The 24,394-nt window shown below is 33.1% G+C and overlaps 1 protein-coding gene across 2 annotated transcripts in view; it reads right to left on the bottom strand.

Annotated features, from left to right (window-relative positions):
* Nucleotides 1–2,125: 2,125 nt before the first annotated feature.
* The window catches only part of LOC111417477 (mitochondrial calcium uniporter), a 101,956-nt gene continuing 79,687 nt past the window's right edge, over nt 2,126–24,394 (bottom strand). Inside the window, exons 3-7 of one of the 2 annotated variants that reach the window (XM_023049765.2) lie at nt 22,566–22,872; nt 22,382–22,514; nt 17,853–18,056; nt 10,040–10,276; nt 2,126–3,674 (exon numbers count right to left, since the gene is read on the bottom strand). In XM_023049765.2, coding sequence (XP_022905533.1) covers nt 3,567–3,674; nt 10,040–10,276; nt 17,853–18,056; nt 22,382–22,514; nt 22,566–22,872 — 989 coding nt within the window. In that variant the 3' untranslated portion in view covers nt 2,126–3,566. Of the gene's footprint in view, nt 3,675–6,137; nt 6,237–10,039; nt 10,277–17,852; nt 18,057–22,381; nt 22,515–22,565; nt 22,873–24,394 lie in introns of those variants that run through there. The other variant, XM_071196420.1, reaches the window with a different exon arrangement.

Below are 24,394 nucleotides of genomic sequence, written 5' to 3'. Positions count from 1 at the left end.
CACCCTTTCTGCCCTACTCGTGGGATTAGTATGGAGACGCCCAGTATGAATAAAACCCTTGACGAGGGGGGGATAAACCTCGATCCTGAAAAGGAAACCAAAAAGATGCAGGATAGTCCTCCATCAGAATCTACACTTGTGGTAGCCGGACCGTCCGCACCCAAGTCAAGTTCTCCCTCTCTGGAAGAGGAGCAGGTTCTTCTACACTCTGAAGGAGGAAGATGAGATCCTGCCGACGGAAACCAAAGCTGCTTCAGAGAAGCAGCTGACCTACAAAGCTGCTGTGAGTGGTATCAGGATTGGATTAATCCACCCAGACTATCCCGCCCAGCAGTTCAATATAGAACAGGTGGAGTTGCTACGGAGGAAGGTACTATTTACTTCACAGATCCTTAGTCACCTTAAAATTTGCAAAATTTTAGTGAAAACCGCATCTCGATATCGCCACCCGTTCTCGAATTATAGAAGAAAATGTTAAAAACTCGAGTGCCATCAATCGGATCCAGTTACCTCATCGAGAAAAACAAATCACATAACCATGGTAACTGTAAACATGTCATTTACTAACGCAGAAGCGTATGATAGAGCGTATGATGATTTATTTTCAATGTTTAGAATACGATGCAACTGCATGGCAAAAATGTGCAATGCAATTACGACAAAGAAAGACATTTTTCTCTAGAAGTGTTTTTAAGATTGACTTAGCGATTATAGAAAACTGGCAACATGTAGCCCATTCAGACATCTCTATGAATTCGTAAATCACATTGGTGCGCAATGCCATCTCACATAATCTGAGAACTCTGAAAACAATTATCCACAAGATTCCTCAAGAGAATAATATCTCCACCACATTGTGTTTACATCAGGCCTTAACAGATACCGATTATGATAACAGACTGAACTATTATCATTGACTTTTCAATATGATTTGGGCATATCCAAACCTTTTGTCACAAATGCTATGGATGCATGAAGCATCTCTCCACAAGCTGTGTAAACTTGCATAATATGCATTCTTGGTTTGAGCAAAACCCACATTGCTTTCACCCCTTTATCTAAATTATTTTATTATTGGGTAGACTAAACAACCTGATTTTTTAAGAAAAACCAATAATCAGGGAAAATATGACAAAAAATATTCAAATTGGTTGAATGGTCCAGGAGATATTAAAATGTAAACATTTGAAGAGGCATTGGCCTCCTCCTCCCTTATTATGACAGATATAAGAAATATTGCAAAACAAAAGCGATGCGGTATTATCCAAGCTACTAAATGATGTGTCAAAGTTATAGCTCATCGTCTAACGTTCTGAGATAGCGGGAATTTTATGTTTCTCTATGGCAGTTACGCCCCCTAGCTATTTCTCTTGCCCACTTTGACACCCTGTATATGGAATATTTCGAAAACATTTATGTATATATTACCCCATATTACCAATGGACTCAGTGTTGCTGATCCATATAAGAATACGCTAAAGACCTTTTTCATTTTGAAAAATGCTTTTCTTGCATGTTCGATTCTAGCTTAGGATCACAGTTCCTTTTGATTATGGCACCCAGATATTTACATGAGGGTACTTGGTCTATAGGGATGTCGTTAATAAGGAGTTTTTCTTTTTAGCGTTTTTGACAAAATCATTAGCATTGTCTTGGCGGTGTTTATTTCAAGACCATACCTTGCGATGTTATCCTGGAGTTGGCTCATAAGTTTCTGCAAGTCGCACATATTTTTGGCAAGTATTATTGTGTAGTCTGTGCAACATCCCACTTCTAAAACGTTTATGATGGCATCAAGTATTGCTTCTGAGAATATGTTGAATAATAATGGCTTCTTGCTTAAATCTCTTTAAGATCGCAATTTTTCTGAACTTGGTTTCATAGTTAATACTTACCTACAGAACCACTTACCTGGCGTGGAGATACCTTAATGATTAGATACTAATCCAAATGATAATAAAGGCTACATAATATGATATATAAAAAAAAAACTATTATTTCATTAAAATTATTTAATAATTTAAAATAAATTTTTACCATATTTGGTTTCTTATTTTTTAATAAACCGCAAATTTTCTTAATTTCAAAATATAAATATCGTAATTTTAAAAAGAAATAATAATAATTACTTGTAAACTATAACTGTATTCAATACTCAAAAATAGACTGAAAGAAGACTCAAAATATAAAATTGACATTCCCATTTAAATCATTGCTTATCATCAATTTTAGGCCAAACTTCGTTAATAATTAAATCAATAGCTTCAGGTGAAACCAAAGCTTTAATATCGTCTGTACAATTAAAAGGATATTTTCTTTGATCTTGTCCATAATCGATATCTGATTCCATTTCATCTTCAATACAAAGACTTAATTTTGATTGCTGTTCTTTAAGTTTTTTCGGTTGCAACGAATTCGCAGGCATACATTTAAATTTAATACCAGTTTCGAGATCTTCATAAAAATCATCATCATCTTTTTTCACTAAACTCACTTCTGACGTGCATATCGTTTCTTCATCGTCGGTTATTGCTAAAGCTTTTCGCGACGATGTTCTTAATTTTTCACTAATGTTCTTTTTTATTATTAAATTTGATTCTTTTGGAATTATTCTTAAAATTTCTTCTTCAGCTTCACTTAAAATTCGTTTCTTCACAGAATGGTTTGAGTAGTAACGTGGTATTAAATTTAAATTTTCATTATCGTTTAAGTCGTTTTGATCGTTTGTGGATGTTGATGTTGTTGTTGTTGTTGTTGTTGTTGTATTACTTGTTTTTTGTATTGAAATAGAACATGATGATTGGTTATTTGTTTTCTCATTTTCTGTTGTAACAATAATTTTTTCTGTATCAAGTTCAATACTATTAAAAGGAACTAAACTTGTTGAAATTGAACTACTTCTTTTGAATATGTTAAAAAATGTTGAGGATTTTTTTGTGGTTATAGTACTTGGTGTTGAGTAACTAATTTTTGGTTTAAAAATGCTTGACATAATCAGTTTTGTAGATTTTGATTTTTTAGGTAATGGTAATAATTGAGTGTTGGATAAAGCGTTTTGTGGTAAACTAGCTTCATTTTTTAAAATCTCATCGAATTTTTCAATATTTACCAATTTTATGTACGTTTTTTGCCTCATATATTTTTGTCCAGATTCAACGATCAATAAATCCGAATATTTCCTATCGATCGATTTCTTTAGGTTCTCTTCGTTTTCGAATTTTTTTATTAAATGCTTTTGCAAGAAAGCAATGCTCGAGATCAAAAAGAGATTTTCATTTTCCGGCTTACAAAGACCATCCTCTATATTTATATCGTCTTTTATCGGATATTCAAGTAAATGTTGTAACGGAGGAGGAACGAACTGTATTGAATCTTTTTGTGCCATACCCAAAATATTTTTTTCCAATTTTTTTTTCTATGTGGAAATTTTGTTATAAATTATTTTATCGAAATCTTCATTGATTGATTGGTTCGGGTGATTTTTATAAATATTCCGTCTTTGAATGTATTATAATTAAAAAACGTTTCGTGCCTTTTTTACAAATCCACTCCAATCTGTCATTACGTCAATATTTAAACTTGAAAAATTGTGATAAAAGTTGTAGCCATGATAACTTCAATGTTGTTGATTTTAACGATATTATTTCATAGGTATCTTTAAGTTTTAAATAAACCTATAACAATAAATTAAAAAGTTAAAAAATTATTTAAAAATAAATTCCTATTCTATAATTACTCACAAAATTGAGTATACAGTGGAATAGAACATAGATAATTGTGAATATTTCAAATAATTATTAATTTATTTTAAGCTTGTGATATACATATATTAACAACGACCTTATTAACTAAATTGAATGCAGAACTATTCAGTTTTCCAAATAAAATAATCATAATATCAACAATGATAACAAATGATACAAAATTCACGCCATAAAATTGAGTATACAGTTGAGCAAAAGTGATTAAGTTTAGGTTGGTATTGTTTTAATACGCTGTAAACCCTCCATTGACATTAATTTTTTTTAATCAATGTGAAATTACCCAAAAAAACACATTAAACACTAGATTAACTTCAGTTATAAAACTTCTATTATACAGGGTGTCACACAAAAAACGCCCCAAGCTGTAACTGTCATTTACACTGCGATTTTTATGAGCGAGTTATCAAATGAGATAGTTTGTAAATGCCACGATTCATGTTACAAATAAATTTTTTGAAGAAAACCTGAAGAAAAACATACCGAGCAATTTGAAGATCAAAGTTGATAATCTCTGAAATTGAAGATGGCATTGGAAAAAGTTTGTTTGTAGCATGAATCATAGTATTCATCAAACCTTTTCATTTGATACCTCGCTCATGATAATCGGAATGTAAATGACAGAGTTACAACTTGCGCTATTCTTGTGTGACAACCTGTATATACAGGCTATTTTTTTCTACTAAAATTCCATTTAAAATGGATGTATTGTACATCAATAGATTCAGAAAACCAATCTCTATCTAATGACGTGAAGAAAAATATACCCAGCAATTTGAGAAACAAAAGTTAATAATCGCTTGAACTTGAAGATGGCGTTGGAAAAAAAATATTTGTAGCATGAATCATAGTATTCATCAAACCATTTCATTTGATACCTGGGTCATGAAAATCGGAATGTAAATAACAGAGTTACAGGTTGGGGCGTTTTTTGTGTGACATCCTGTATAATGACTAACTTCAAGTTTAAAATGTCAACCTCAATTTTGACATATTTGTAATCTTCATTAAAAATCCTTTAAAATGAGTACAAACACGACATATTTATCTTCAATATTAATGAAGTTATGGTCAACTTCCGGTTAAGAATGTCAACGTCAATTTTGACATACTTGTAATTGTTGTGAAAAATCCTTTAAAACGAGTCCAAACATGATACGTTTAATTCCAATATTACTCGAGATATCAGCAACTTTCGGTTTGAAATGTCAATGTCATTTTGACATATTTTTAATTTTTATAAATATTTTTCACAAAAACAAAAATATAATAAAAAAAAATAAAAAATTAAGGTTGGTATTAATATTTAAAAATTAAATTGTTGCTTTTTATTCAAACTTTTTTGTTTTTTGAGATAAATGCGTCATCTTTGGACTCATTTTAACAGTTTTTTAATGAAGATGACAAATATGTCAAAATTGACGGTGACGTTTCAAACCGGAAGCGATTGTATTTCCACTAGTATTAAAGTTAAATATGTTTGGATTCATTTAAAGGATTTTTTATGAAGTTGACAAATATGTCAAAATTAAAAGTTGAAAGTTCGAACTTTTTGGTTTTTTGAGATAAATGCGTCAAGTTTGGACTCACTTTAAAGGTTATTTTATGAAGTTTACGAATATAATAATAAAATTAAAGTTGACATTGACAACTGAAAGTTTTTTTTACGACTAAACCCGAATGTTTTTAGTTCTCGTTCTAGTTTTAGTTCAATAAAAATATACAACATAGTATCATCATCAATGATTTGCTCATGTAGATCAATTAGAGCTTTAGTTGTGGAAGATTTCCTTACATAGTCATATTAGCTTTGTTCCAACCAGCGGTTTGACTTGTCGTGGACTCGTCGAATGCAATCGCACAGTTAAATAATGCAATGGAATCTGGTAAAATGTGACGACATTACTTGACATGTGCGATTGCATTTGACGAGTACCGGACGAGTCCGACCGCTTGTTGGAACAAAGCTATTGATGCTTACTGAAAACATCTTCTTTGTACAAATAGTCAAGAAGACGCGATTTCAACAGATGCTCAAAAAGTTTTGACATTATTGGTAAGATAGCTATTGGCCGAAAATTGTTAGGATCATTTGCATCACCTTTCTTGTATATGGGAGATATTTTCGTAATTTTTAGCTCATTAGGGAAAATGAATATTTAATGGTTCAACAATGATGTAAGCAATAAATTTTAAAATGCTCTTTGACATACCATAATAATCTTCTGAGTGACTATTATTGAGTTGCATCACTGGGGCTCCATCACTCATCAATGATGATGCATATTGGTCAGGCCATTTAGTTCTGAAACTTTTTTATCTCTTATAAAATTTTGATTACATAGTGGTTAAGTCAGAAGAATGGTATTTTTAAATATCTGCAAGTCTTGTTTACGTCATTGCAGTACAAAACCTCATTGTAGTTGGCACTGCCGTTGTACAAATATTTTGGAGACGTCCTGTATATATCACAAGCTTTAAAATAAATTAATAATTATTTGAAATATTCACAATTATCTATCTTCCATACCTTAATTTATTACCTGTATACTCAATTTTGTGAGCAACTGTATATTTTTATCGTTCATTTAATAATAGATCTATCGAATAATAGATGGCGGATAAAATTCTATTTTACAATACATAAAGCTAATACTAAGAACTGTGGAATTTAAGAGGACTGCTACATCCCGGGAATAGGCGCACAGCTCGGTGGACTGTTCATGACGTCACGCATGTGTAGACAACTAAAGGTGGGTTCATGCAACGTGTTTTAGTCGTAGTTGTTGGCATAGTAGTGAAAAGTTCAGGTATTGTGTTATAGTAGTACTGTTCATGCAACAACTTACGACTAAAATGGTTTTTGTCCTAGTCCCAAGAGTTGCCCAACTTTTAACTTCTTAAAGCTAAAACAATTGGTCGCAACGTGACGCATGCGCACTTTTCTCTTTTGTGTTCTTGTAATATAGCAGTGTTTCGTTTTATTTTATAAATTGAGGTGAAATTGCACCTTTATTTGGTGTTTTTGCTAAAAAAAGTCTTAACAATTCCTTAAACTCTTCGAACGACATGCAAACATATTTAAAAAATTGCAAATCGTCTTCCTCTTTCTCCAACATGTTTCTAATCAGAGTGGCATAATTTTCCTCTAATTTTCTAATTTTATTGATTGATCTTCTGCCAAAACGCCGTCGTCTTTTATTTCTTAATCTTTGTGCGATTAATAGAACTGCATTCAAGCACATTACTCTACAATTTTCTATTTGTTCATAATAAACAATACGAAACTGTTTTGTCTCCGGATTTCTTTTTTTTCAATTTGACACGAGTAGTGGTACGACTGTTTATATGTCAAAATCCTCCTTTAATGTGCTGTGCTTAAATATTGCATGAACCAATCCCTTTCCTTATAGCTACAGCTAAAGCAAACGCTTATGACTATGACTAAAACTAAAACACTTTGCAAGAACCTACCTTAAGTCTGAAGATGCACGGCTAAACCCGAAACTTTTCAGTTCTAGATCTCGCGTTGGTTCTAGTTTTATTTACCTAGAACTAACACTAGAACTAGAAACATTCGGGTTTAGCCATGTGTCTCTTGAGACGGCTAAACCCGAATGATTCTAGTTCTAGGTCAAGTGTTAATGCTAATCCTAGCGTTAGTTCTGGTTTTAGTTATTCAGTGTTAGATTTTTGTATATTTATCATTGAAATAAAACGAGAACTAATACTAAACCTAGATTTAAAAACATTCTGGGTTAATTGTGCATCTCTTAAGACGATTGAAATGTTTCTAATGTGACATATTGGTCCGATACTGCGTCATTTTCTGGATTACAAAAGAACAAAGGATGTAACGTTCGTTTAGATTCTACTGTTCTTGCCTATTCTATATTTTTATGGTCTATTGAATAATAAAAAATCTATCGAATAATAGATTGCGCATAAAATTCTATAATACGAACTTTTTTTTAATTATTAAAATACTTTAAGTGAAGGACAGTAGAATCTAACAGGATTACTACATCCATTGTTGTGACAACCTGCCCGCACACTACGTCACACCATTTGCCACGCCCAATTAGCTGTCATTATGTTCTATGCGTTTGCTGTGTATTTTTAGAGGTTATATATCGTATAATCATATATCGTAGACCTATTCATATTAAGGGTGGAATTGCAGCTGTCAAAACTCGTGACAAGTATGCGAATTGCCTATTCAAATGTATGAGGCGCAAATCGGTATATTTTTAATATATTATGTTGGATGCATAACTATAATAATCCCACACAATAAATTTTATGTTAGATGTTGGAGAGAGTAAGCGATCGAAGGTATCTAAGTGACGTTCCCAGATCGGTGGTATCATATACCCCGTATACGACATATAATATTTATCATAGGGTAATATTCAATCCCGCCATCTACTACAAAATGGGTGAACTTTAGAAAGTAACTAAATCAAATTATCTGCACTAAATACCCTAAATTTATTATTAAAACTCAAACTTCGGTGATTTTCCTCTCAATTAGTATATGTATTATTATACCCATACTGAAGGAAATCATTAATCTAAATTCATAATAAAAAGATTAATGGAGTAATATCAATTGAAAGTTTATAACTAAGAGTAAGTTTTTTTACCTACTTTCCTATTTTACAAAACAAAGAATGGTTTCTCTTGATAGAGACGATAAAAGTACACAATGCAAATTACGCTAATTAAAACTAGCATATAAAATCACCAAAGTTAATTTTCAAATTTGGTAGACAGGGCAAAATTCCATTGTTAACTTCAAAAGTAAATCTTGTATTGATATATATCTATCCTATAACCTCTAAAAACACCACAACAAACGCATAGAACTCAATGACAGTTAAGTGGCCGTGGCAAATAGTGTGACGTAGAGTGTGGGCAACCAATCTGTAGTGGGCTATAAAACAACAATGGATGTAGCAGTCCTATTTGATTCTACCGTCCTTGATTTTAAGTTGATTATGGGTTTTATAAAGAAAACACCAGAAAACATTGGCAACAATTTTTATATTTTGTCCTAAGTACTTTTTTTTATTAAATATGTACAATAAACCATTTAAAAATTACAGTTAAAAATCACAAAATATTCACTCCTATATGAAAAAAACAAATCAATAATTCATAAAGTAGGTAAATAAATACTTAATACATAAAAAAAGAATTATGATGAATATGAACATGTTTTTTTCTAAATCTTAACGTTAAATGTTTTTCAATCCGGATAAATGGTTGTTTATTTTGTGTTAATAACTTTATCTAGTCCAATATATGTTAATGCATGTATTTTTTTAATTTAATTTAATAACGTTTTGAGTGAAATAATAAATATGAATATGAGGGAAAAACAACTGTTCTAATTGTAAGTACATAATGAGCCCGATGAAAACGTGTTAATAGAGATAACAATGAAATTGGCACTAAGCTCGATGCGCTCGCTTAATTAACTATATAATAACTTCGATAGGAAGCGTTTACTCTTCTTTTACCCTTCGATTAATATTAAATTCATAATTAAATTCATTTATGCGTTATGCGGGTTTATTTTTCCTTAATGATTGTATAGCGATTGAGATTCAAAAGTTACTTAACGCCTAAATACGGTAGTAAATAGTAATAAATCACAGCAATTGTGTGCATTTAATAGTGCATTGTAAGCGCAAACATTTTTTTTGTAATAATAATAATAATAAATTTAATTTACGTAATTCGTCGATATTTACAAAGTTTTTTTTTTAAGAGATTATAATTTTATATAATATTAATTTTAAAAAGAACGGGGTTGTAACTACTTTTTTTTCAGCTATTATATAAATTGGTCGATTTTCAACGAATTTTTTTTTTTTTTTGAATCAATAAACGAAATGGGTTTCATTTTAAATGTAATAACGAGAAGTTTAAAGGACGGAATAATGCATTCGTTTTTTTTTTCTTTAATCATTCTTTGTTATTAATAACTTATTTTCTTTTTATATTTTAAAGCTGTGGATAAGATTTAGATTTTTAATTTGTTTTAAAATCGGGAAAAGTTTAAATTTTAAATATTTTATTTTTAGATAAAACTTCGTAAAGATTTCTTTTTGAATTCTTATTTGTTAAAAATAAATTAATCTTAAATTAAATACATTATCTAGATCATATAGATAGTAAAGGATTAAGTTGAAAGAAGATAGTTCATAAAAACAAATAAGAAGGGAAGGATAATAATAGAGAAATTAAAAAAGCTTTTTTTATATTTTCACCTTTAATTCCGACGGTGCTGGGTATTCTTTACTTACAATCACCTTTTCTTGCACATCTTGATTTTGATCGAGAGGTAGACGTTTACGGGGATCATTTAATTTTTTTAGATCCTTTTGCAACTTCGTTATTTGATCTTTTAGCACATTATACTTATTAACATCGAAACCCGATTTTTTCGCTTTTTTGTGCAATGTTATTAAATGTTGTCTATCTTTTACATCAGTCAATACGTATTCCTACAATAAAATAAACAAGATTAGATTAGCACATTAATTTATAACAATTATAGAGTGGAAATGAATAAATACCCATACTCAATTAATTAAAATTTTACTTTTTAGTAATTTTTAAAGTAATCGTGATAACATACATATATGCCAAATGATATTTGACGTTTCACAGCTAACTATGTATGTAGAAACATAACAATATATTATATTCATTGTGAGCCAAGACACATCAGTTTATGTTAGAGTACCATATCATTTCTTTGTAAAATTTATTATTGATCCGAAAAGTAGAAAAATTTTCACACTATGGGTACTACTTTCAAAATATTTGGCAGTAATATGTTTTAGGACATTCTCTACATGATGGTGATATCACATTTTCAATTGGACGAATTATTTCAAAATAGTCGCCATTTTGTTTTTCTTAACAATTCATTTTTTTCCCCATTAAGAAGCACACATTTTAATCTAGTAGCGCATGAATGTTTTACACTCGATGTTATTTTTGTCCAAATATCAAGTAGCGCTAGACACAAAAGAAACAATTAAACTTTATTTTGTAATAAACATCTACTTATTTATTTATTTGGACAAAAATAACATCGAGTGTAGAACATTCATGCACTACTAGATTAAAATGTTAGATTGCTTTTTGATGGGGAAAGAAATGAATTTTTAAGAAAAACAAAATACTATCGTAAAAAGAATGTTTTTAGGACCTCAATAATAAAAAAAAATGTTGGCATTCCATTAAAAAAAAAAAGTTAACAGTCGCCATTTTGAAATAATTCGTCCAATTGAAAATATGATATCACCATCGTGTAGAGAATGTCCTAAAACATATTACTGCCAAATATTTTGCAAGTAGTACCCATAGTGTGGCTAAAAAAAAATAAGGCGCTTACTCTGAATCAGGCTGTATGTTGTCAATATGGCCAATAAATATTGACAAACTGTAATTGCCTCAGACTATCAATATTTATTGACAATCTACTTAGTTTTGCGTTGGCATTGAAAGATGTCATATCATCAAAAAACTTGTGTAGCTATTATTTTAGGTTTAACAACAAAACGCTGGAAGAATTCTCTTTTTCTTCCGGCCTGGGATGAGCTAGGGAATGACTTCTAAAGAGAGACATGTTTTCTCAAATGAATTTGTTTTTTTATTATATATAAGCATTTTATTGTTTTTGATATTTACAATTTTCCCCTTAATACATTCTAATATATCTTATAAATATATTATTTTCACCCTCTACCGTCTTCCTCCATTTCCACACCCTCGGTTCCTCGGCCCAATCATCCCCTCATCCATCCCTTTGTCTCCTCACTCCCACAACCATTCTCATCCATCGTTTCCCCTCTCCCCCCTCTCCTAAGATCTGACCTCGGTCCAACTCCTCCTCTCTCAACTCACTGCACCCATTCAACATATGTTCCAACGTTTCCCATTCGTCCCTACATAGCCTACACCATCTGTCCTCATCGGCCATCCAGTATCTGTTAGCTCTCCCCTCGTTTCCACAACGGAACCTAGCCACCAACTTCTTCCCTTCCTCATCTCCTTCCAATAACAAGTATCTAGGCAGCCCCTCCGTAATTATGTCCCTGTACCTTTCGTTATACCTTCCCTCTTTTATTTGTGTCCTTCTTTCCTGTCTCTGCACATCTCGGTCCCTATCTCTCAACTCCCTCCACATCTCCCTACCCACCCTTCGTCTACTATTTATCTCAGTTACCGAGTAGCCCGCTCGTCTATAATAGTTGTCTCTGTCTCCTTTCCCATATCTGATCTTTCCCTCCAACACTCCCCCAAGATCCCGCAGTTTGGCCTCCCTTCTATTCTTTCTTCATATTTCACTGCTCTCTTGCCCGCCTCCACTCTGACCTTATTCACCTTTACCTCTTCTCTCACTATATACCCCGGTGTTTCTCTCGACACCCCATGCACCCATCTCCAGTATCTAGCTTGCACGTCCTTCAGCATTGCCTGCTCTCTCTATCCCCATACCTCTGCCCCATACATCATCATACTGCTAACCAGACCTTCAAACATAATCTTCCTCGCTGCCACATTCCTTCCAAAGACTCTCTTCCCCCAACCCCATACTTGTCCCATCACCTTATTCGCCTTTTTTGCCATAGCTATCACATGCGACCCCTCCCTGTTGTCCTCCCTGAACACATACCCCAAGTAAGTATACTCCCTAACCTTCTCGATCTCTTTTCCCTCCTATCTCCAGTTTTCTGTTCTTTTTCTCCCACCCTTACAAAACTTCATCATCCTTGTCTTCCCCACATTCACTTCCAGCCCCTTAACCCTAAAATATCTCTCCAATGTCTTTATCATTTCTTTCATCTCTGCCGCTTCTCTCGCCATGACCACGATGTCATCCGCGTATGCTAACATATGCACCTTTCTACCTCCCACCACCAACCCTCCCATTTGCCCCTTCCCCAATCTATCCTCCAGGTCCGCCGTATACAGTGCAAACAGACTTGGGCTCAGCGGACATCCCTGCCTCAGTCCCTTCGTCGTCCAGAACACGTCGCTCAGCTTATCTCCCACTTTTATCCTAGCCATAGTCTCCATGTATATTTCCTTCACTCTCGCAATTAGGTGTTCCGTGATCCCCCTCCTCCCATAACTTTCCCCTATCCACCTTATCAAAAGCCGCCTTCAAATCTATAAACAGGGCGTACAATTTCCCTCCCTTCTTATCCAGCTCTCTATCTGCCAGATGCTTCAGCACGTACACGTTGTCGATTGCTCCCCTTCCCTTCCGAAAGACTGCCTGCCCATCCGGCAAAATTCCCCCCAACTCCATTTCCTCCTCCAGTCTTCCCAGTAGTATCTTCGTGTATACCTTGTATGCCGAGTCTAGTAGGTTAATTCCTCTGTAGCTCTCTACCCTTCCCTTATTACCCTTTTTATATACTGGGCAAATTACCCTCACTTTCCATCCCTCCAAATGAATTTGTTGAATCTACTCCAAAAGATTTTTAAAATTTCTTTCCCATGACTAAAGCGGCCCTTACACGATCAATAGCATTGATAATATCAGTATTAACAATACAACCATCAATTCTCATGATCAATATTATTGTCAATACTTTTGTCAATAAGTTACCTTTTTACCAAGAACAGGGTGAATCTACGTAGTTTTGTTCAGTTATTTGCCGATTTTTCTCTTCTAAATATGGATAATCGTACAAAAGCTTGTGTAGCTATTATTTTGGCGCTTGGAACTACTCGTCCAGTGAAACGCAAACACAGGATGAAAGAATAGATGAAGAAGAGAGATGAATATTCTCATGTAGTACTGTTGAAAGAAATCAGTCTCTGCGATGTTGATGATTTCAAGAACTACTTTCGAAAGGATGAAACAAACTGTTACAGATGGTTGAACCATTTTTGAAAAGACAGGATAGCAATATGAGAGGAAGTATAAGTGTTAGGGAAAGATTAGCCTTAACTCTGAGGTACTTGGCCACAGGAAGAAAATTCAACTATCAGCAAAGCTGTAATAGAAACCTGTGAAGCCTTTATATAAGTTCTACAAGACTGAGTGTAATGTAGAAAATTAGAATTAAACCTGTTTTCAAATCATCTGGGCTAAAATAACATGTTTTTTCAGTGTGTTGATAGACATGTTTTGTTATTGCTACAATTAAATAGAAGTATTTAATTTTGAATGTTGAGTATTACACTGAGTATTGATGGAAATATTGGCGCCAACCCTATACGGTCAATAGTATTGTCAATATCCCCTCCAATTTTCAGTATTGATTCCCGAAAATCAGAAAATCCGGGTTTTTATCAATACTCCATCAATATTTACCGTCAATAAATTATTATTATTGTTAATATGCTAAGGTATTGTTAATATTATTGATCGTGTAAGAGTTGCTTAAAGCGCCCTTCACACGATCAATATATATTGTCAATAAAATATTGTCAAACTGTAATTGCCTCAGGCTATCAATATTTATTGACAATCTACTTAGTTTTGCGTTGGCAGTCAAAGATGTCATGTCATGTTTGCATGTGTTAATGAACCATCAGGGGAGTTAACAGCTCTTTCCTCCATTAAAGTATATCTGTCTGAATTCATTATTGCGCGATATAATTCGTAATATAATCCAATTAACGTAGGATTGTCAATATCTCCCTCAGATTGCCAATATATCAAATATTTTCGTTTTCGTCATACCATCCCATCAATACTTTTAATATTGACAATATGTCAATCTTTCTACTCACACGTTTAATAATATTGTCAATACTTAGATAATGACAATATATATTGATCGTGTGAAGGGCGCTTTAAAATACAGCTACCCAATACAGAACTGAATGTAATAAATTGTAATAAACGAGATTAGCAGTGATGATAGCGACAATGAGCACAAATAGTGAACCAAAAACGGATGATACTTCTAATATTAATGATAGCGCACAATGACCAATAGATTTTTAAGAACAAAGAATTTCATATTTAGTGATGATAACATTTTATTAACATTTCCACAGAACGTCAGCCTATGGAGTATTATAATATTTGCGTGTTAAATGATGTTTTAAATTGAATGATATCAGAAACTAAAATTTTCTAGAAAATATTTGATTAACAATATAATTGAACATGTGAAATGAAAACGTATCATTGGTATTATTTATTAGAATTATATTGGAATGAAATAATTTTTTACTACTTTTGCGATTTTAATGATGTACATGCAATATTGGAGGCAAGTGTAGGGATCAAAACTAAGTTTCATTTATCGCAAGGATATCCCTTAGAAATCTTTGAGCACTTTATCACAAGGCTTATCTACAGTATCATGCTTGGCTCTACAGCTAGTTATAAACCTAGGCCTGCCTGACAAAGTTGCCCATTTCGCGCCAGTCGTCTTCAATCCCTAATCTTTAGCCGCCTTAGGTCTTCCACATCGTCCACAAATCGTCTCTTCGACCTCACAACCGATCTTCTACCCATAGACCCATGGTGATCAAAGATAATTCTTGAGGTACTTTTAATGTTCATTTTGGCTACATGGCCAATTCATCTCAACCTTTGCACTTTGATAAATTTAACTATCTCCTGTTCGCAATATAAAAGATACAATTTGAAGTTGTGTCCATGATTCCGACTCATAGCTAGTACTGGTCGTATTAAGGTCTTGTATAGAAGTAATTAGATTCTTCTTTGCAGGATTTTTAATATTCATCAAATTCCAAGTATTTTATTTTGACACCAAGATATTCATGTTGAATTTTGTTGCTGTTTCTTCGAATTGATACAGCATCTTCTGAGTGTTATCTTCATCCACCGACAACAGGACAGCATCATTCGCATAGCTTACTATTTTCAGTTCATCATTTCCCAACTGATAATCCTTTCCAACTCTTTTCACATCAGATACTATTTCGTCCATGATCAAGTTGAATGCGCGAATTAGACTGTGTTCCTATCTTATGCTTGTTTGTATGAGTACTTTGCGTGTCACTTCTTTCTCTGTTCTTATTCTTGTTATTGGAGGCTTAGCTCCACGATAATATTTATTGTATCGTGATGAACTGAAGACAGTAATCTGTCTTAGTATATATATAGCGTATATCGTTGACCTATTTTCCTAAAACTTAACTGTTACTCATAGATGCCGCTAGTAGAATTTTAGTAATTTTGTATTATTTAGTCAATTTTTTCTGGAAATTTGCATTTTGTAAATCTTTCACCGACTCGGAGTGATAGAAGTGAAGTACGTCGATAGAACACGGGCATTAATATTGTACTCTCCGTCTATTAACTCGTGACGTTTCGCATATACAATTATTACCCCTGAGGCAGCTAAAATGTTCTGGAAAATCTGCGCGGCCAGTAATATCCAGTGTTAATTTCCACTACTCAAATATTAACTTTATATATACTCAATATTGACTTTGTTGCTTGAATTATGGGGGATTTAATAATTAAACTTGAATAATGGTTATATAATATGTAATACTCAAGTCGAATATCGAATCATATTATTGCCTAAGGGGTAGCTTAATATCATTCATAAACGTCAAACTTATCATCATTAAAGTTATCATAAATATAATCAGTAAAGATATACAGGGTGTTAATTAATTATCGTACCCGACGTCATCGTTGCAAGTATGCAACCAATATCACAGTGCAATACGCATCATACGCAAATCGCGTATTGCAATAAAAATATTGTGATATTGGTTGCATACTTGCAATGATGACGTCGGGTACGATAATTCTTTTGTATTGTTATTATATCATTTTGTTATAATTTGTGCTATTAGTGTTGAAATACAATTTGAGGTATGTTAGTTAGTTCTTTTAAATTCTAATTTTCGATCACAATTTTGAGCAGCTAAGATTACATATCATCAATAATACAGTTGATGTAAGCTTCCAAGTTATCCGTAATGTTTGGTTTATTAGTGTAAACTAGCGGCTTCATAAATGCCCACAGTGAATAATCCAAATATATTAAATCGCTCGATATCAGAAGTTAGTTTAGAGGTGTATTCCGCGAAGTTATATGCTCATCGATTATTTCCTACAATTGATTCACTAAAGCGTATTAATTCAGCTCTTACATATTTATATCATGCAAATGAGTATCAAAAAAGAAGAAGAAATTGGTGTTTCAATTTTGGTATTGCTGCATCGTGATATTTAACAAATTTGAGATTAAACGAACTATCTTGTTGGAAAACATTTATCTATTACAAAGGAGGAATTCAATGAATAACTAAACTTTGTGCTAAAATACTACAGTTAGAAGTTTATCGAAATATTGAAAATAAATTGTGCAAATAAATAAAAATAAGTATCTGTTGAACATAGAATGTTCTTTCAAACAAGATCAAAAATATTCAAATTGATTGAATGGCCCAGGAGATATTAAATTTTATGACCCTTATTATGACAGATATGAGAAATGACGTAAAGCAAACCGATACGGTATTATCCAAGCTGTCTAATTATGTTAAAGTTATAGCTTATCATCTAACTTTCGGAGATAGCGGACGTTTTAGTTTTTTTTATGGTAGTTATACTTTTTAGCGGTCGAATTACGAACTTCAAAATAATTTCTAATTATTTCTCTTACCCACTTTGCTCATAAACATTTTGTTCCCAAACCTCTAGGACTTATAATTGTCGAGATAAGACCGACCCAAAGCTTTATGAGAAAACCTGGTATAATAAGCATGGAATTTATTGCAAGAAGATTTGGATATAGAGACAAAACGCAATCCCGATTTTATGATTATGTCATGTAAAAGGATTTTGCAAATCCTCCTTTAATCCGGAGTATTACCTCTAGTGGTTCGGAATCCACTATAAACTGTAAATCCACCTGTAATGTAAAAAGCTGCCAACATTACAGGCAGAGAAGAGGCCTAAAGCGTCAACAGTGGCGCAACAAAAAGGCTGTAAGAGAGATGTCATGTAGACAAGTGTATCTTTTTCAGCATCTTTTTAGTATCAAATTCATTTCCACGCTTTTCAAATTATAAAATAATTTTCGAACTACTTTTCTCAGTAAAAATACTTACTTGTTTCGTTAACACAAAATAAGCATAACAAGCCATTGCAGTTCCATAGGTAACAAAATACGTAACTGGTTCCATTATATCCCAGGAGTACTCCCACCATGTTAATCTGGCCAAAATCCCAAATTGAACAGACATCAGGCCTAATCCCGCCCATGCTAACCAATTACTTTTTCTATGTGCGACTATTTCCAATTGCGATTTAACCTATAACAAAATAATCAAGGAAAAAATGAACATCATAATTTTGAATACAACTAAAAATTTAAATCCATCTAAACCCTTAATTTATATAATTTATAATACATACTTAATTTTTTGTGTATTTATATTGAATCAACAATTGTAGCTACAATTCAAGACAAATTACAGCTTTATAGCCCTAATTGTGTCATCTAAAACCTGATTAAAGGCTTGTACGGGGTGTTTAAACTCCTTTATGGGGGTTGCTTTATAGCGTCTTAAAATTACAGTTATAAAACGCAAGCTATTCTCTTCATGGTAAATGGAGAACTTTAACGTGGAAAGCGTGACATTTTGTGATAAAGCCCTTTACATTGAAATAACACTGAAAAAGGAGTGTTTTTTTTTGTTTGAAAGCTCTTTGACCATTCTTTACTTTAATTAGTTGTGAAAATATATTACAAAAATATATAACAAAAAATATGTTGCAAATAACATAGCATTGTTTTATTAACCCTAGAAAGCTAAAGTATTGTAAAAATTACGAGTTCAATAAAGATATACAACAATCTGGCGTTGAATGACAAATAAAACTAGAACTAACACTAGACTTAGACTACAATCATTCGGCTTTAGCCGTTCGTCTCTCAAGGCGGATAAATTCGAATGTTTCTAGATCTAGGTTTAGTGTTCGTTCTAGTTTTAGTTCAATAACAACATACAATCTAGCACCATCTAGTGCTTACTAGCACTACTTGACACTGTCACTACAACTAACACTCGATATAAAACTAGAATCATTCGGGTTTAGCTGTTCGTCTCTCAAGACGGCTAAACCCGAATGTTTCTAGTTCTAGGTCTAGTGTTAGTTCTAGTATTAGTTCAATAACAACATACAATCTAGCACCATCTAGTGCTTACTAGCACTACTTGACATTGTCACTAGAACTAACACGCGATATAGAACTAGAATCATTCGGGTTTAGCCGTTCGCCTCTCAAGACGGCTAAACCCGAATGTTTCTAGTTCTAGGTATAGTGTTAGTTCTACTTCTAGTAATAAACTAGGGAACTTTAAAGGTGTCCAAAAGCGTCCAGAAGCTTTCTAATGGTCTCTATAGTTGTCAAATAGTGTTTAAACGCTTTCTAGACAGTTATAAAGATTTCCAAAAAAATATTAAAGATGATTTAATGATTTTTCGCTCGTCTCTCAAGGCAGCTAAACCAGAATGTTTCTAGTTCTAAGTCTAGTGTGTCAGTTTACTAAAGATATACAACAATCTGGCGCCGAATAACAAACAGAACTAGAACTAACACTAGACTTAGAACTAGAAACATTCTGATTTAGCCACACGTCTCTCAAGATGGCTAAACCCGAATAATTCTAGTTCTAGGTTTTGTGTTACTTCTAGTGATAGTGCTAGCGCAATACTAGAATTAGCACTAGACCGAGAATTAGAAACATTCGGATTTAGCCGCACGTCTCTCAAGACGGCTAAACCCGAATGTTTCTAGTTCTAGGTCTAGTGTTAGTTCTAGTTTTAGTTCAATAACAACATACAATCTAGCACCATCTAGAGCTTACTGCCACTACTTGACACTGTCACTAGAACTAACACTCGATATAGAACTAGAATCATTCGGGTTTAGCCGTTCGTCTCTCAAGACGGCTAAACCCGAATGTTTCTAGTTCTAGGTATAGTGTTAGTTCTACTTCTTGTAATAAACTAGGGAACTTTAAAGATGTCCAAAAGTGTCCAGAAGCTTTCTAATGGTCTCTATAGTTATCAAATAGTGTTTAAGCGCTTTCTAGACAGTTATAAAGATTTCCAGAAGATTTTTAAAGATGTCCAGAACCTTTTTAATGACTTTTCGCTCGTCTCTCAAGACGGCTAAACCAGAATGTTTCTAGTTCTAAGTCTAGTGTGTCAGTTTAATAAAGATATACAACAATCTGGCGCCGAATAACAAACAAAACTAGAACTAACACTAGACCTAGAACTAGAAAGTTTCGTCATCAGACGCACGGCTAAACCCGAATGTTTCTAGTTCTAGGTCTAGTGTTAGTTCTAGTTTTAGTTCAATAACAACATACAATCTAGCACCATCTAGTGCTTACTAGCACTACTTGACACTGTCACTAGAACTAACACTCGATATAGAACTAGAATCATTCAGGTTTAGCCGTTCGTCTCTCAAGACGGCTAAACCCGAATGTTTCTAGTTCTAGGTATAGTGTTAGTTCTACTTCTAGTAATAAACTAGGGGACTTTAAAGATGTCCAAAAGTGTCCAGAAGCTTTCTAATGGTCTCTATAGTGATCAAATAGTGTTTAAACGCTTTCTAGACAGTTATAAAGATTTCCAGAAGATTTTTAAAGATGTCCAGAACTTTTTTAATGATTTTTCGCTCGTCTCTCAAGGCGGATAGTGCTTACTAGCACTATTTGACACTGTCACTAGAACTAATACTCGATATAGAACTAGAATCATTCGGGTTAAGCCGTTCGTCTCTCAAGACGGCTAAACCCGAATGTTTCTAGTTCTAGGTATAGTGTTAGTTCTACTTGTAGTAATAAACTAGGGAACTTTAAAGATGTCCAAAAGTGTCCAGAAGCTTTCTAATGGTCTCTATAGTTATCAAATAGTGTTTAAACGCTTTCTAGACAGTTATAAAGATTTCCAGAAAATTTTTAAAGATGTTCAGAACCTCTTTAATGATTTTTCGCTCGTCTCTCAAGACGGCTAAACCAGAATGTTTCTAGTTCTAGGTATAATGTTAGTTCTATTTCTAGTAATAAACTAGGGGACTTTAAAGATGTCCAGAAGCTTTCTAATGGTCTCTATAGTTATCAAATGGTGTTTAAACGCTTTCTAGACAGTTATAAAGATTTCCAGAAGGTTTTTAAAGATGTCCAGAACTTTTTTAATGATTTTTCGCTCGTCTCTCAAGTCGGCTAAACCAGAATGTTTCTAGTTCTAAGTCTAGCGTGTCAGTTTAATAAAGATATGCAACAATCTGGCGCCGAATAACAAACAGAATTAGAACTAACACTAGACCTAGAACTAGAAAGTTTTGGGTTTAGCCGTACGTCTCTCAAGACGGCTAAACCCGAATGTTTCTAGTTCTAGGTATAGTGTTAGTTCTACTTCTAGTAATAAACTAGGGGACTTTAAAGATGTCCAAAAGTGTCCAGAAGCTTTCTAATAGTTTCTATAGTTATCAAATAGTACTTAAACGCTTTCTAGACAGTTATAAAGATTTCCAGAAGATTTTTAAAGATGTCCAGAACTTTTTTAATGATTTTTCGCTCGTCTCTCAAGACGGCTAAACCCGAATGTTTCTAGTTCTAGGTCTAGTGTTAGTTCTAGTTTTAGTTTAACAACGACATACAATCTAGCACCATCTAGTGCTTACTAGCACTATTTAACACTGTCACTAGAACTAACACTCGATATAGAACTAAAATAGCAAGACTAAACGGTGATCTTTGTGCGTATTGTATGGCATTCTGAACATTGTACTTATGAATGCATGTGACATTTACGTCACTGATGTGAAAAGTCAGAAACCGGTTTGAAGAAGAAAATTTGTGCTGTGTCGATTCCGTTGAGGATTTGTAAATTCCAAATTTGACCTAAACATGTTTTCAATCATTTTGACTAATTGTATTCATTAATGTTAAAATTTTTATCTAGAAGTATTTTTTTACAAAATTTTTTTTTCCAGTAGTAATTTTTTTGATAATTTAGCTTTAACGTCACATTTAAACAGTTTAGCTTTCTAGGGTTAATTTTAAAAGCTATTATTTTAGTATAAAAAGTAAAAATAAAATTGAAAACAATCTTGATAAAGTAAACCACCTTTGAAGGTATAAAAATATCATAAAAGGAACATTTTATTGGATTTTATATTTTCATATTTTTTCCTCGAGGGAAATGCTTGAATATCCTCTTGGCTTTTATGTTTACGAAAAGAGGTATGATATAAAGTGCACGGGAGATTCTTTTTATAAACTCTATTCATGTATGTTCCAACGGCGCATTTACACGTTTTGTGCTCTTATTTTTTGAATTTAAAGTTGAACTTTATTTTTTTTGAAAGTCCTCAACCGCATCCCTCATTTAACTTCCAGTTGCAAACAAAGGGTGCACAACTATCTCGTTGCTCGCTGTGTGTAAGTTGAATTAGAAACCGCGGTTTAGTTTGTACATACAACTAAAAGAAGACGAGGGTATTTTAAAGCAAACGTATTTAGCAACGGTGCGGTGAGAAGCTTTAGACTGGTTGTGGTTTTATTGTTCACAAAAAGCTGTATATCAAGGAAATGTTTAAATTGTTTTTACTTACTTCTTCTAATGGTATTAATTCTTGTTGTAACGTTTCCAATTCGGTACAAATAACTCGTTCCTTTTGGACTTGCTGCTCTTTAACATTTAGTGCCTCGTATAGTTGACCAACTAAATTTTGTACATCGCTTAATCTATAAAAACAATCTTAATAATCGATAAAACGAGTTTAAATAATAATTTACCTTTGAATTTCTTCACTAGTCACCCTTTCTTGTTTAGGACTACAAACGTTGTAGCATTTATCATTAACCACCAGTACAAAATCTTCTTGCAATAAAGTTTCTATACTAGTAGAAGCGGCTATCCTGATGTCATTATTCGTACTTTTAATAACCACCCTATCGATGCCTTTATCTTCATTTCGAAGCATCGTTAAAAAATCGCCGACTGTATGCGAAACGGGTCTTAAAGTGAATCGACATTTTTCTTTCCGACTTGGTAACGGCACAGTGATTTGCGGCAATCCTCTGCAGTATTCGATCGATACCTCTGCAAGATTAAAAAAGAGGAAATAAGAAAACCAAAAAAGCCCAAATAGATAAAAAAAATAGGGTAAATTGAAAACGACGTGGTTAAGTCTAGGTAGTTGCGGGAAAGGAAAGGAATATTGGGGGAAGGTTGGATTTTCGGACGAGATTAAATGGGGAAGTTTGGAAATCTCTCGATTGGTGCGGTTGCAACAAGTTTCTTAGATGCAACAGGAAGGCTATTACTGAAGCGTAACGTTGTGCATTTTGAAATCAAGGGGATTACATTTGCGTGACTGCAGGGGGTTGTGGTTTCGCGTTTAATCTTACTTGTTATAATATCGATTAGATTAGATGGCAGTTAGAATTTGGAGTTCTAGAACATTGCTATAATTATGATAGTTTGAGGAAGTTTTGGTTTAACACTAAGTTAATGAACTAATTTTATAACCTGGTTAATTTATAGTTAAAAAACAAAATAAAAAAAATTTTAAACTACTAAATATAAAGGGTAAAAATATTGGGTTTTACCTTTCGAGTGGATAATAAGCTGGGGGATCATATTAAGCAGAGAGTTAGAAAGGCAAGTAATTATTGGGGAAGATTATTACAAAATTTAACAATTCAACAATTTTAGATTTTACAAAACTGTCTAAATTTATCGAAAATTCTAACACCTAGATTGAAGTTCTAACATTGTTTCACAATTTTAGATAATTTTATGCATATTTTGATAATTTTCGACATGTTTTGACTACTTTAGGCAACTTTGAATAATTTTAGACAACACCAGAAAAATATTGATAATTTTCTGCAAGCTTAGACCAATCATTTTAGATAATATTGCACATGCTTAGACAAGTTTAAATAATTATAGGCAAATTTTGCGCTTTTAAACAAGTTCGGGCAAGTTTAGATAATTTAAGACAATTTTGTAAAATTTTCCCAAATATAGATAATGTGAAACATAAACGTGAAAAAATGGTCTAGTCTATAATGATCAAACTGTATCTAAAACTGTGTAAAATTGTTTAAAATCGCAAAATTTGTTCAAGTTCAACAAAATTTTTACAAAATTGTCTAAAATGATTCAAATTGTCTAAAATTAAAAACTAGAAGTAACATTAGTCCTAACACTAGAACTAACACTAAACCTAAAACTAGAAGCTTTCGTGTTTAGCTACGTATCTTTTGAAAAAGCGTTGACTTTTCTAACACTTTTAACTTATTTTTGAAGAAGGTTGCAACATGGCATCCGAAATGTCAAATGCTTTTTCACAAGTCGAAAGTTTCTAGTTCTAGGTTTAGGGTTAGTACTTGCGATAGCTCTAATGTTACTTCTAGTTTTTCAAGTCACAGAATAACTAAAAAGGACGCTGGAGGTATCCCGCCAAAACTCTATCTGTGACGTCATGTTTTAGAGGGTACACCTTGCTGTTATTGGTGTGCCTTTGGTTTCCACAACGATCTGGCAACGTTGCTGGCTTCGCTTCTCTCGAGAGATCGCCAGATTGTTATGTCATCCTCTTGAAAATGGCGGAATT

This window comes from Onthophagus taurus, chromosome 6 (assembly GCF_036711975.1).
Source record: "Onthophagus taurus isolate NC chromosome 6, IU_Otau_3.0, whole genome shotgun sequence".
Taxonomy (NCBI): domain Eukaryota; kingdom Metazoa; phylum Arthropoda; class Insecta; order Coleoptera; family Scarabaeidae; genus Onthophagus; species Onthophagus taurus.
This window is presented reverse-complemented; position numbering and strand designations above follow the sequence as displayed.